This window comes from Diplotaxodon limnothrissa, linkage group LG9 (genome assembly GCF_057381915.1).
Source record: "Diplotaxodon limnothrissa isolate DT_005_m linkage group LG9, D_limnothrissa_male_GT1.1, whole genome shotgun sequence".
NCBI classification, from domain to species: domain Eukaryota; kingdom Metazoa; phylum Chordata; class Actinopteri; order Cichliformes; family Cichlidae; genus Diplotaxodon; species Diplotaxodon limnothrissa.
In genome coordinates, this window is record NC_140604.1 from 34,882,376 (window position 1) to 34,896,931 (window position 14,556).

A 14,556-nucleotide genomic window follows, 5' to 3' on the forward strand; every position below is an offset into this window, starting at 1 on the left:
ATATACAATCTTCAAATACATTAGATTAAAAAACAACAAACAATGTTTTCCTTCACTGCAGGAGAGGTTAAAGGTGAGAGTTTGGCATCCTGTGGTTTCTCCACAGCAAAATCATTCCATGCATGTGATCCAGAGCTTTTATTTTGAAATGCCTGTGCAAAGTGGAAATAGGTGAAACTATTCTACCAAAGGGAAGTCTCCTTCACGCCAGCCTCGCTGGCTGAGCCGCGGGAACGTTCCCGCCTGCACTTACTTTCTTTCCTACGGAGATTTTCCCAAAGCTGCAGAAAGATTTGGCTCAAATTAAACAGTTTTCATTCATATTTAGGTAAAGATCATAAAAACTAAAAGTTTATTTTCACATTCAGAGGTTTGAAGGTTGGGTTTCACCAAAAAGGATTTCCTTTAAACACAGACTCGCCTTTAAATTTATTCAAAATGTTTCTTTAAAGCAGCTTTTACTGCAGCCCCACTGGGGGGCAGCAGAGCATGCTCTGCATTTCAGACATCTGAACTGGTATCTGTCTCCACGCCATCAATTTAGTACTGGGTGTCTTTTTGCCCCGTTTTTGGTCTCCACCACCTCCAGAGGGAAGCGTTTATCTGTTTAGCTGCTGAGAAGCCACAGAGGCTTTTTCTTAAAGATTCAGACGTGCAGTGATGTCAACAATAAACCCAAGATGTTCAATTATTATGTAATTAAAACACTATTTTATTCTTGATATTATTAAAGATTTCGAGTTGTTTAATTTACTATCAGCTGTATACTGCAGCAGTAACAAATGGGTGGGTGTAAGCTTAGCAATACATTTAATAGCTACACTACAAAAATATCTTATGTGCTAAATATAATAACCCTATGTAGATTTTTAGCGATAATAAATCTTTAATGTGATCTAAAACATTTAAAAATGTCTCATATTTTCGTTTTTATCTCCACTGTTACTCAGACACGTCGCAGATCTGTTCAGTGATAGAAAAACTGACATGTGAATTATAAAGTACATTTGCTTTTATTTGATGAAATCCCAGAAAAGATCCAGATATAACGCTGCTAATTTAATTAACTTGCACAAATGTGCATTATTGCTCATAAAAAGCTTTTCGAGTTATGACTCGATGAAACACAGACGTGAAGCAGCAGTGACTCACATATCGCTACGACGATGTTTGGCTTTTTGGATAAACGACCAAAACAATCTGAAAATAACTGTCTGCAGAACTTCCTTGAAAATAAGCACGATTTTAAGTTTCCTTCGGTATCGCAGTAACCCAGCAACAGCTACCTGCACATTTATGCACACACTGCGAACAGTAACTGCTAATACTGAATTCAGCTATTGGACTGATTCCATGGCAACCTTGTACTTCCTGTTTTTATCCCTGGAAGCAAAATGGGAACAGTAGTTTTCTTTGTGAGAAAACTAAATAACAGAAGGATTTAATGTTGTGACTGAATGTTGTCTCTGTTTAAATGAACCTTGTTGGTGCAACCCTCTCAAATCTAAATTTGATTGTAACTGTTTCTCCATAGCAACGTCTTTGTGAGGTTTTACATAAAGTTTCAACTCTGTCACATTTGGCCCTTTTTGTTTGTTTCTGACTCTGTTCACAGAAACTTCATCCTGTCGCGTATCTGAAGTCATGAGATAAACGCCGCTGGTGCACAACAGGCGATGACACAAACACACACACGTTTGATTTGTGTGTTTGTATTGCTGCTGTTTGTTGTTGTGAACATCAGGACAGATACTGCTGGCTGGAGAGAGGCTCAGCTGAGAGGCATTAGACGGCTCAGACGGCTCAGAGACAGGTCAGACTGTGTGTGTGTGTGTGTGTGTGTGTGTGTGTGTGTGTGTGTGTGTGCGCGTGTTCAGTCCAGGGCCAGTAGCGGTGTGCTGGTCTCTCTGTCCGTCTGTCGCAGAGTTCCTGGTTCCACCGCCGACTGAGACCTGAAACACAAACTCCTCCCATGAGATGACCAGCACACAGACTGTATATGAAAGATGGACATCCCACTGATTCAGCAAGCTAACAGAATACAGACTGTGTATATATATATATATATATATATATATATATATATATATATATATATATATATATATATATATATATATATGTATGTATATATATATGTATATATATATATATGTATATATATATATATGTGTGTGTGTGTGTGTATATTAGAGATGGACCGATCCGATATTACGTATCGGTATCGGTCCGATACTGACCTAAATTACTGGATCGGATATCGGAGAAAAATAAAAAATGTAATCCGATCCATTAAATATCACGAAAGCACCTCACAAAACTTGCAACACGCCGTAACTCACCTCAGAACGTTAGCACGTCGGAGCAGTATGCATCACGTGATAGAGCGGCTGTGGCATGCGGGACCTGTCGGTGGTCTGGATAGCATGTGGAGCTTCGCTAGCAACCCGGCATTTCATCTCCGACAAAGTTATCCCGAGAGAAGTAAAGCAAGTGTGTAAGTCCATCTCTGAATGTTTGTAAAGCATTCCTGCGTTAAGCTTAACAAGCGATATATGGAGCGACTGCCTCTCCTGCTGCTACTTCAATCATGAAACTGCTTAACGATCAGCTGATCGTCTGTCTTGTTTGTTTTTGGCCCACTTTGCACCAGAAAGAGGAAACCAGCGGCTGAACAACAGCAGCACGTTTAAGCTTGATCAGCTGTTGTTAGAATTTATTTAATGTTACTTTCTACACCAGGATCTTTTTCTAGCTGACGCTGGTAACTGTGCAGGGGCGGATCTAGCAAAGTTTAGCCAGGGGGGCCGATAGGGCATTAACAGGGAAAAGGGGGCACAAAGACATACTTTTCTTTCTTATTCTCATTTAAAATGTCTCGCTTTTAATAAATAATTATCTGACACCCAAAGTTTTAATTTGATGTAAAATGAATAGAAGTCAATTACTGTATATAGTAACTATTAAGTCTAATATATATACCCTAGTAAGCTATAGTACTTTTTCCTTTGGGAAGGTACCATCTGTGCAGTCTGCAGTTCTGTTGAAGAAAGATGTTGAATCTATTTAATATTTCTTGAAAAATTATTGATTTCTGTGCATTTTTTTTTCACACTGCATCAAATTAAGGTTGATTACGTCGATTAAGCATCATGAGGTGGAGCGTGAGGGGTGGTTCCCTATTTTTTATTTATTTATTTTTGTTGCTGCTGGGAGTTGGAACCCTATTAGTTAGGTTGCTTAATATTTACGCTAAGTACTCTTTAAAATACCAGAATAGGGAGGATGGTGCAGGTTTAAGTTTATTAGATTGATCAGTATTGCTGAACTATGAAACATTTTTTTTGCATACAGGTATAACAGAATAGCTTTAGTGTAGTTGTTGTTTTAAACTTGAGTATGAACTTATACAAAATGCAGCAAGATATTTAAAAAACAGTTTTGTTGATTAAAAAACACTATATCGGATTCAGCGGAGCACCCAGTTATTAGTGTTGGGGGCAGTTAGCTTCACAGCGCTGTGTATTTACACTCTGTGGATGGAGCAGCTCGTTAAGATGGCAGCAGGTTTAAGCCTTGGGTGAGCTGCAGAAGCTTTTTAGATTTAAAATGAGGCCGTGTCATCCGTAACTTCTCAGGATCGACCCGGTGACCCATCGATGGCGAGGGTTTGGGGGCGGGGCGCGCACCTTTCTACAGGTTTATCTGTTTAAAAACACCGAGCTAAGAAACATTTCACGAGAATATCAGAATAAATGTATCAGACCTACTTTGAACTGTAACAGTTTCTAGTTTCTGTGAGTTTTACTTCATGTTGTGACGCGTCACATCTTAGATTGTGTTTCTTTGTGTTGTGTAGTGAGTCAGCCTTGTTTAGTATTGTGGTCAGATTTGTGTTTTCCTGTTGTGAGTTCAGGTTTTGTAAATGTTTCAAGAAAGAAATCAAATATTTAACTTCCTGCATCGGCCCCTTCGCTCATCCTCACCTCTTCATCATGTCCTTGTCTCCTCCTCCTCCACAGTTCTCCCTGACGTGCAGGGCGTCGTAGGTGAGCGTGTACTCGGTCTCGTCATTGTAGTCGGGTCCCAGCAGCGTTCGCGCCCAGATGCCCATATCGTACGGCGGCAGCGTCCCACCAAACTCGGACGGCAAACACTCGGGATGGATGAGCTGGTGGAGCGAGTTCAGGTTGTTGCCGTGGAGGAAGATCTGAGGACAGTGAGCGAGAAGGTTAACCTCGTAACGTCTGACATTAGTGCCAGAATAACAGGCGCAGGAACTCCAGCTCACCCTCTTCCTGGTCTTGTCTTTGAGGAACGGCTTGATGATGGTGTACATGGCGTGAATATACCAGGGCTGATTCACAAAATGGATTCCTCCGAAGCGAGCCGGGAAACTGTCCTGAGGAAAGGAGAGCAGAGCAGGTCGTTTCACATCGTCTTCAATTTGAACCTCGCAGACAGAGAAGAGGATGGGGGGCGGGGCTACCTGGAGGCCTTCTATGGCCAGTTTGAGGATGTTGGGCGTGAGCTTGGACGCCTGTTTGAAGGAGAAGTTGCTCCAGTCGATGATGAGGATGAAGCCATTGATCTGGAGCTCCGGGTTTTCTATCAGGACCTCCAGAGAGAGCAGGATGGCCCGCAGGATGTCAGTGAAGGAGTTCCTGTCAGAGGGAGGCGTGGGTGTTAATCAGCAGCTGATCGATGGCTGCGGAGAGCGTGACGGCCCTTTAACCACAGCTCCGAGCTCTATTTTAGTCGGAGCAGTGACTCATGATTCGCCTCTTTGTGTTTTGGATCAATGCGGTGACGGCTGAGCGCGTGTGGGTGCGCACGTACATCACGGCGAGTCTGGGCCTCGCTTTGAAGCAAAGATTTACAGTCTGAAGTCACTGCTTTTATTTTGAAAACCAAAACGGTCTACCTGCAGAGAGAGGCTGCAGACGTGAGCTTTTTTCATCGCGTTTGCACCTTCGAAACAAAACTTTGACATCAGCTTCTGTCAGGTTTGACGGTCAGCGTGAAGCTGTGTTTCATTTCGATTCAGTTTCAGCGCCGGCGTGCTGAGCACGGTCGGATCTTTACCTCATACTGCAGAGCACTTCACGCTGCACCGAAGGTAAAGCCCAACATTCAACAATCAGGTGATTTATACAAATCGATGTAATGAATATTTAATGCAGTGCTGGAACGGCGCTGTCCGTCACTTTGTACCTGACGGCTACTCGCTACCAAGTCACATGTCAACAGCATGCTGCTCTCTCATTGGTGGTTGCTTCAATTGCTCTCTTGGAAGCTGGCAAAAGCTTCTCTACAGGTCGCTGGTGTTTTTCCAAATGTGTTTGAAAAGAATATATTTATCAATGTGTGTGTGTGTGTGTGTGTGTGTGTGTGTGTGTGTGTGTGTGTGTGTGTGTGTGTGTGTGTGTGTTTCACCTGCTCTGGTCCCAGTTGGAAGCAAACAGGATGAGGATTTTCCGGCCGTGCTGATCCGGAGTCTCCAGCACGCCCGGGAATCCGTCCGTCAGCGCTCGCTTAATGCCCGGGTCATCCACCTGACAACAAACGCGCACACGTGTTAGAGCAGCCAAGCGTCGGTGTTTCACTTCAGCAACATTCCCATCGTACACATCACAGACCAAAGCAGCCCCCACATGCTGGGAATCGGCTCCCTTATTCTTTTTTACAGTTAGGAGTTAGGAGCAGCTGCTGCAGACTTCCTGGTGTCACAAACTGTTTCAACTGCAGGAATAAGACCAAGAACGCCTCTCTCAGCTCATCAGCGTGTGAATATTTCTCTGTGGACATGAGGAGTGACCGTCAGAGATGTGGGAAGGATGCAACACGGAATATTTCCCTGAACAGCACCAACGCATCCAAACCAAAGGACACCGATTCCTCTGCAGGGGTTACAGTTTCCCCCGGTCAGGGACAACACAGCAGACACGACTCCTGAAAAAGACAGTTGATGGCTTGTTGTTGAAAACACAGAATCGGACCTTGAAGCTCTGGAACATGTCGAGGTTCTGCTGTCTGAACTGGAAGTACTGGGCCAGCAGCCTGAAGGTTTCCATCTGGTCGAACTTTCTGGCTCGGAGGAAGCGAAGGATGAAGTCGTCGTCCGTCCGCAGGAAACCGATGTCTGGCCTCGTCACGATCATGTCCCGAACCTTTAGACAGGAAGTCAGACAAACATCACAAAAGACGGGTTTAATAAAACAGACTCGTTACGCATCCATAAAAGGCAGCAGAGACACTGATCACATGACTTAAAGGACGTTTGTTTATGTCAGTGAATTATATTCATTCATCGTCGTCATGCTTCATTCATCCTTTGACTTGTTTTTGGTCACAAAGTGTCAAACTTCAGTCATAAATTTGACGTTTTTTAAGTCCTCATAAAACGTCTTGAGCTTAGAAACATTTGAATTTCCTCTAATCTGATTCATCAGGTAAAATCAGAACAAAATTAGATGTTGAACTGTTTGAATCGTGGTGGGATAAAGTGAATCTCATCACGCGTTCAAGTACACCGTGTGCTACAGCTTATGCAGTTTAAGGTAATAAACGTTTATCTAAAGTTTTCTTCAGTTATAGACCGATGGACAGATGTCACACCTCCTCCTGCAACCTAAGCCGTGTGTTTTTCTTCTGTCCAAGTTTGAACACATTGTGATTTCTTTTCCGTACTTTCAGGGTTTTTGGAATTCAGATCCAAGAAGACCCTCTGACTGCCATATTTGGAGTTCCACAGACCCTCTTAATATGACTCCCCAGCAAACTGAGATCTTGGCTTGGCTGTATTTGACTTCTTTGGAAATCGCCTCCATCTGCATCAAAATGCCTTAATGGTGTCCAGACATCCTCGAGGGCGGAGACGATCTCACTCACAGTGACGGGTAGTTCTGCAAAATGCATCCACAAGTGGACACTGTTTGTGGAATATCTCAGATCTTTTCTCTAGTAGTTAGAACGATGCAGTTTACCCACCTGCGACTAGATTGAAAAGAATTTGAAATTTACTCTTTTTTAAGGCACAGGATTTAAGCCCCCCCCCTTCTTTTATTTTTATTTATTTATTTATTTATTTATTTATTATTTATTTATTATCATAAAAGGTAGGCACTCATCAACAAATACACGTAGATTAGTTAATTTGATAGACTATTCATACAGTAAAAACCTAGAAACTACAATATTCTCTTTAGACGCAGAAAAAGCGTTTGACAGAGTTAACTGGAAATTTCTATTTGCAACTTTACACAAATTTGGTTTTGGATCCTCTTTCATAAACTGGTTAAAAATATTATATAATTCCCCAACAGCTTGTGTCAGAACAAATGACCAGACATCCTCCAGCTTCTGTCTCTTGAGGGGCACCAGGCAGGGATGCCCACTCTCCCCTTCACTGTTTGTAATTTTTATTGAACCACTAGCAGCAGCAATTAGACAGAATTCAGTAATTAAGGGCATAAAATGCAAGAACGTGGAACATAAAATCAGTCTTTATGCAGATGATGTGTTACTCTTTCTCCAAAATTCACAAACCAATATCTCTGTGGTGATTGAATTGATAAACTCTTTTGCAAGAATATCAGATTACTCAATTAACTGGCCAAAATCTACAGTCCTACCGATTAATTGCTCCTTCCATAATTCCTCTTCTACACCACTGCAATCGGGAAATATAAAATATTTAGGTATTAATGTTTCTCCCAAGCTTGCAGATCTAACTAAATTAAACCATATCCCACTTTTAAAGAAGGTAGAAGATGATCTGGCTAGGTGGAAATGTCTACCCATATCACTCATGGGAAGGGTTGCCGCTATAAAAATGATGGTCTTACCAAAAATAAATTACTTATTCTCAATGATCCCAACTAAACCGCCACAAGATTGGTTCAGATCTCTAGATTCATGTATGTCCAAATTCCTTTGGAAAAATAAACCCCCACGTATAAGCTTAAAAACACTACAAAAGACCAAGGATAAAGGAGGACTAGAACTGCCTAACTTTCAGCACTACTTCTTAGCCAACAGGCTTCAGTTTATCTCAGGATGGCTAAAACACACCCTCTTAGATGAACCTTGGCTAGATGTAGAACAAGCACTTTGCAATAATCTAGAGATCTCAGACCTACCATTTATCAGCTCAAACATCCAACGACATGAATGCTTTAAAAGCATCAACATCAGCGCTTCTCTGACAGCATGGTGGGAGTTTCTAAAATTGACGGCGTCTTCATTAATCCCATGCAAACGTACACCTATCTGGAACAACCCTGACATATTACAAAACAATAATATGATAAACTTTTCAGATTGGAGTGATAAAGGAATCAAATATTTAGAACATATACTAGAAGGAACAGAATTTATTTCATTTGACGGACTAGTTACAAAATATGGGATCAACAAGAAAAGATTTTTAGAATATCAACAAATTAAATCCATAGTAAAAAAGAAATTTAAACCGGGTCAAGTTGAACTACAAACACCACCAAGTGTGGTTCAATTTCTTACTCTTAAACCCCCCAAATTACTATCCAAAATATACAGAATGCTTTCTAAAACAGATGAATCAATATCACTTCCTATTGCAAAATGGGAAGTGGATTTATCAGTTAACTTAGACCTAAACTTCTGGTCTCAGATTTGCTTAAAAACCTTTCATCTAATTAGAAATCCCAGTCTGCAATTAATTCAATACAAAATATTACATAGAGTGCACTATACAGGTCATCGGATGTTCAAGATGGGCTTTACGTCTACCAACAACTGCTCACACTACCAAACCAATTCACCGGACAATTATATCCACGCTCTTTGGTTCTGTCCACCAGTTCAGAAGTTTTGGCGCGAGATATGTGAAGACTTATCGAAGTGTCTGAAATGTAACATTCCAACCTCCCCCTTAGTGTGTTTGTTGGGCAGCTTAGATAATGTCACTACAGAAAAGAATATGGCCCATATGGTTTTCACTGCCCTATGCATAGCCAAGAAAACAGTCCTCATGAACTGGAAAAATAAAAACAATCTTAATTCTAACCAATATAGAAATTATCTATTAGATTACATTAGTCTTGATACAGCCTCTGCCACCACATCAGATCAATTGCTCTGGGCTCCTTTGATCAGCTCCATCACCTAGTGGGGGTGGGGGGTCATAGTTTGGTCCCGCCTTCACTGTTGTGATTGGTGTGGGGGTAGGGACAGGCTTAGGGCGTCGGGGGGTTCCCCGGAGGCATCTTCCTTGGGGGGCTCAACCCGGGGTAGCGGTCATGTCCGGTTAGGGGCTCTGTTGGCTCTCAGGTGACTGTTTCCTCGCGGCTGCGTGCAGCGGGGCTAGGGGAGGGTCTGTGCTGACGGACGTGGGTTACTGACCTGGTAGCCTGGCTGCCCCTGGGTGGGTCCGGGATGGGCGTGAGGTTCTGGGGGCGCTCCGTCTCTGGGCTGGGGCCCGGGCCGGGCCTCGGGGGCTTGGGTCCTGGTTGGTGTGTTGCCGGGGTTGTGGGCGGGTGGGAGCATGGGGGCCCACCCCTGGAGCAGGGTGCCGCCGGTGCATCGAGCCACCTGGGGGGCTCTTCAACTGGTGGGGGAGATTGTCACACCTTGCAGGAGCTTTCCTCTCCTCAGGAACTCTCTGCAGGAGGGGGAGATACAGGAGAGGTGGAGGAAGATCTCAGCCTGGGTGTTTATTGTCTTATGTAGTCTGGAAGATGAGTGGATGGTGGGGTGGGTGCAGTTTTCTCTGTGGTGGGGTTGGGTGGACTGTCCCGGGCTCTGTGGGGCCGGGAGGCGCTGCTGCACTGGGCCCCGGTCTGGATGGGCCTGGGCCCCCTTTCCCTGGCGGGTCGCGGAGTATGGGGGTGCCTACTGGGGTCAGCGGGGGAGCTGGCCCCAGGGAGGGGTCACTTGCCCCTCCCTTCCTTCCCTCCCCATCTCCAGCTGCCTCCCTCTTCCCGCTCCACCACAACCACCCACACATGCAGGGCCTTGGAGTAGGGGTATGTCACCAGGGTGCAGAGGAGGCTACCCCCCCCCCCCCCCCCCCCCCCCTCTGTCCCCTTCCGGCTGCCTCTGCCTCAATTTTATCCCACAACTTAGACATTCACATTACTCACACTCTCATTACACATACATATAGGATCTTGGGGGTGGGCACGATACACGGAGTCCAAAGTACCATCAGGGTGTACACCCCACCCCTGGCGTCGTTGCCCACCTCTCAATTTTAAATACACGTAGACATTGAGGGCTAGCAGGAGGGACTATGCGCTTACCTGCTGCTCTCTGGCAGGTAGCTCCATGCCCTCCTGGGTTTTAAATGCACCTTAGAACACACATGCATCAACACTACAATGAGCGGGTGGAGGGAGGTTTGGAGTCTTCTCTCACCCCCGTTCTCTGCGACCTGCTGGAGCGGGGGGGCTAGGAGGAGGAGTTGGCCGTCCGACTGCGGTCTGGAGTGTGGGGCCTCCCTGCTGCTGCGGAGTCGGGGCGGTCTGCCTCCCCCCACCGCAGGGAAAAGGGTAACACCACCTGGGTCTGGGTGCAGTTACCCCCTCCAGGGGCAAGGGCACCTAGACCCGGTTCGTAGAGTACGCTTGGGGAGTGTGATCGTGTGTACAGCGTCTCTTTATGTCTGTCTCCACGTTGGCTGAGTGTGGAGTAAGTGCATATGAGAGCATGAGGGTGGGAATGGATGTTTGTATCTGTGTGTGCCTGTATGTCTGTGTCTATATGTCAGGTTGGGTATCAGACGCCACCTCTCTGGGGACATCTCAGGCCCTCCAAGGTTTGGAGGCCTATCTCCCCCTACCACCACTTCCCCTGCCAGTGGCGGACTCCCTCAGGTGTCGGTGCGTTGGTGGTTCTTTGTGTCCGGGGGTGGGCGTCCAGGTACACACCGGCTCACTCCTTGGCGGCTGCTTATCGGGGCCTGGGGCCTGGGGCTCGCTCGGGCCACTTCGGAGGTGGGGTGCCCCCGGCCTCTCGGCCTGGGGCTCGGTCACTCAGGCACGGCTGGCTGCCGGCGGAGCTCACGGGCGCGTCACTGCAACTCCCCCTGGCTTCTGCTCCGCGGCTGCTGAGTGAGCCCTCATCTGGGACTCTCCTCAGCTCTTTCTGGGACAGTGGCGCAGCTGCCCCTCTGTTGGTCTTCCTTGGTCTCTTGTGTTCTGGGGGCCTCTGGATGTCTGGAGTTTTGATCTCCTCCATACCTGCTTCATGCCCTGGAGGACGGGGCTGTGGCCCCCCCACACCCTCTTGCAGATTATTACATGAAGGAACCTTTTAAAAAAACAAAAAACAAGCGCGTCCATGCTCACAGGTGTGCACACGGGTGATCACACCCACAAACTACACCCTTTTTGGCTCCTACCTCAAAGCACACTGTGTGCTGTTGATCTTATGTGCTGCACAATAATGTTTAATATTTAGTATTTACTGTCATATTCCCATATATCATTGTGATGTTGTTTATTCTATTACTCTTGTTCTCTTCTGCTTGTTTTTCTTTTTTCTTTCTCAGCAGGTGATCCAGGTGATTGATATATGCATTTTCTTTTTCTTTTCTTTTTTTTTCTGCTTATTCTGTTGGTTTTTGTCTTTTGCCCTTCTCCCCCGTCCCTCTTCTCAGCTGTTTCTCTTTCCCTCTTTCTTTCTCCCCTTCTTTCCCCCAGTCAAGTCTGTCCCGTATTCAGTAAGTGAAAATAAAATAAACAATAAAAGGTGAATCAAATGGACCATTACGGCAAGGCTGGGATGGTCAGTTTGGTAAAGTAAATCCGTTGGGCATCTTTCTTTGCCTTTAGACAACAATTCTGATGCAAAAGAGCCAAACGGGACAGGCAAAAAAAAAAAAAAAAATTTTTTTTTTTTTTTATTGTTTAATTTTAATTTTTGTTTTTTGTAATTACATTTTTTTTATTTTAATTTATTTAATTTATTTTTTAAATATTTTTTCTTCATTTTTTTCTTCTCAATTTTCTGTTCGTGTGTTGTTATGATGTTTTTTGTATTTGAATTTGTCTTTTGTTTAACAAGAAAAGGTAAAAATGATTGGGAAAGAAATGTTTGAGAAAGTAAGATGCATACAATGTACACAAGTTTGTAGAATCTCTTGATAAAAAATAATAATTTATCTGTGAAGGAAAACTGAAAGAAAATGAAGTGCAATGTCTGTTTCCATCCATCAGCTAGTTTTACGTGAGTAATAGCAGCTGATGTGTGAAGAGGTGACGGTGCAGATTCTCCCGTCACAGGTTTAGCCTGACGAGAAACATCTGTACTGTCTACTGTCAGCAGTGACCCCACACCACCGAAGAAGAAGCTATCAGCAGAGTTTAGTTTTGCCTCCCAACCACCGAGTGTTGTTGACACGTCATAAAGTGCAACCAAAGCAATCAGGAGGTTTTGCGTGCAGCGAGAACAGAGAAACCTCGTGCATCTACTTGGAGCTGGTTGGGGAAAACTCTTCCCTAGCAACCAGTGGCTGCTGGGGGTCACCAGCTGGTCTCTACGCCCGTGTGACTGATGGAGGAGTGTGGTGGAAGTGATTTGCAGATACAGCATCACCTGAGCTTCGTCTGACTCTGCAGACCTGCCTGATCTGACTCAGCTGTGTGGTGCAGCCGTGTACCTGCTGGATGTCCTGGTGCAGGGTGTCCGGGTTCTCGTTCAGCTCCAGTCGAGCTTTCTCCGTCGTCTCCGAGCTCAGGCCGGCGTGTAGGTGAGACATCATGGGGTCTCCCTCTGGATCTACTCCCGATGCCCAAAACGGTTTGCCTCCCTCTGACACGGTGTCCGAGCACTTCCTCCAGTCCAGTTTTAAAGAGTAACACCTGCAGGACGGTTAGTTGCCCTTTGTATCAGTAACACAATCGTATTTGCTGTGCGTTTGTGACGCGTGATGTCAGATTTCAGCTAAAGGACGAGGAACTCTTTGATCCTTTCCTGTGAGACAATCATGTGTATGTTGCACAATCTGCTGCTGCAGCTTATAGAGGGACAATCATCACCGCTGTCTTCTTTTACATCGTCGGCTCTCGGGAAGCTGAACGTGCTCAAAGTCCAGAAAGTCCTCTAACCTTTGGGCAGAAAAAGAAAACACCAGCTTTTGGATTTTGCTGCTGTTCCCGTCCTAATTCTCCTTCCTGTCGACATCCCGCCTCCTCCTGCTCTCCATCGTGGCTCTTTCAGGTTTCATCCGGTCATGTCGCTGAATCTCTGCTCTGTCATGGCGAAGCCACTTGCGACGAAAGGTCCTGCTGTTCTGCACTCGGTAAAGATGAACGGGTCAGTCGGGCCTCCTCAGCCTGGGAGAGGGGACAGATGGAGAGGACATGAAATCATCAACGAGTGAAGTCACTGAAGATCAGAGTTCTGCACACAACGAGGGCTTGTTCCTCCACCACCTCCTACACACAGGCGGTGGAGGCTTCAGTGTGTCTAAACTAGAGCTCAGACATAGTGAAAATGGTACCAAACACATGGATGCACAGAGATAAAAAGTCAGGCCAAAGCTGAAAGCTGCATTTCTTCTGGTGGCCAGCAGAGGGCGACTCCTGGATGCAGAGAGACTTGCGGTGCTACAGAAGTCAACGAGGAAACACCCTTCACTGCCTGCTCTGTGAGATCATGGCTCAAGTTTCAGGTCTTACCGGATAAATGTGGGTTTACTGTGGGCTGCAGTGGGCTTACCCACAGATAAGTGTTTGACCAGCCCACACACCCCCACAGTTCACCCATCCCCACCCACTGTGGGCCTGCACGGGCATGTTTGCTGGTCAGAGCTACAGATATGTGAAAGTGGACATGCACAGCTGCTCCTGCTGTTCTATAATCAGTAAAAATATCAGCTACGTTTCTTATTGCAGAAATAAAAATACGGCCCAGGGGCCGTAACCGGGCCACCAAAGGGTCCAACCCGGTCCCCTGTAAGGAGGGAATCCATGCAGGATGTGGAAGAGCTTAAGCTAACTCGTCAGGCAAAGACGCCGCCATGATGCGCCGCCATGATGCGCCGTCGCTGCCGAAGGAAAGCTCCTTTTTTAAATTACACATCAAACATGAACTTCCTGTTTGTTCACTGCAGACGAGCCTTTAAAAAACTGAAACAATCAAGAGTTTTATATCAGAGAAATTCAGCATTTTATTGGAAAGATGTAATTTTTCAGCTTTCATTCAGTATTTTATGGGCTCGTTTGTCTCTACTGCAGCATTTATTATTATTATCTGATAATTCTTTGTCTCGATGATTTTTTAATATTTTTACAAAATATGTTTCTGATTTTAATTTTTTTTTATTTTCTTGATTCTTTTGGTGTATTTAGCTTCTATTTTGAATTTCATGCTTTAATATTATTATTATTATTATTACCTCGGACTCAGTTCCTTTAAGTGCAGTTTTTATGTATTTATTACAAGTTTTTATTTTATTTATTTTATTTTTTTAATTCTTATTTTTATTGTAGCGTCTTTATCTCGACATATTTTTTAGATTTTTATTTCATGCAGTTTCTTTGTCTCCAAATGTCTCCACATTTTTGTAAA

The 14,556-nt window shown here is 44.8% G+C and overlaps 1 protein-coding gene across 1 annotated transcript; it reads right to left on the minus strand.

Moving 5' to 3' along the window:
- Nucleotides 1-1,873: 1,873 nt before the first annotated feature.
- On the minus strand, nt 1,874-12,745 carry LOC146626009 (clavesin-1-like). Its single transcript, XM_085362545.1, has 7 exons — nt 12,644-12,745; nt 6,000-6,170; nt 5,437-5,555; nt 4,490-4,664; nt 4,292-4,402; nt 3,987-4,210; nt 1,874-1,952 (listed from the first exon to the last, which is right to left on the minus strand). The coding sequence occupies exons 1-7, from the start codon at nt 12,743-12,745 to the stop codon at nt 1,874-1,876; spliced, it is 981 nt and encodes a 326-aa protein (XP_085218671.1).
- Nucleotides 12,746-14,556: the final 1,811 nt, after the last annotated feature.

Bases quoted from the DNA above. Each gene is read 5' to 3' on its own strand.
- LOC146626009 (XM_085362545.1), bottom strand. From the start codon at position 12,745: ATGATGTCTCACCTACACGCCGGCCTGAGCTCGGAGACGACGGAGAAA. The intron at 4,403-4,489 runs GTAGCCCCGCCC...TCCTTTCCTCAG, and splicing joins TGGCCATAGAAGGCCTCCAG to GACAGTTTCCCGGCTCGCTT. The intron at 4,211-4,291 runs GTGAGCTGGAGT...CACTGTCCTCAG, and splicing joins AAGACAAGACCAGGAAGAGG to ATCTTCCTCCACGGCAACAA.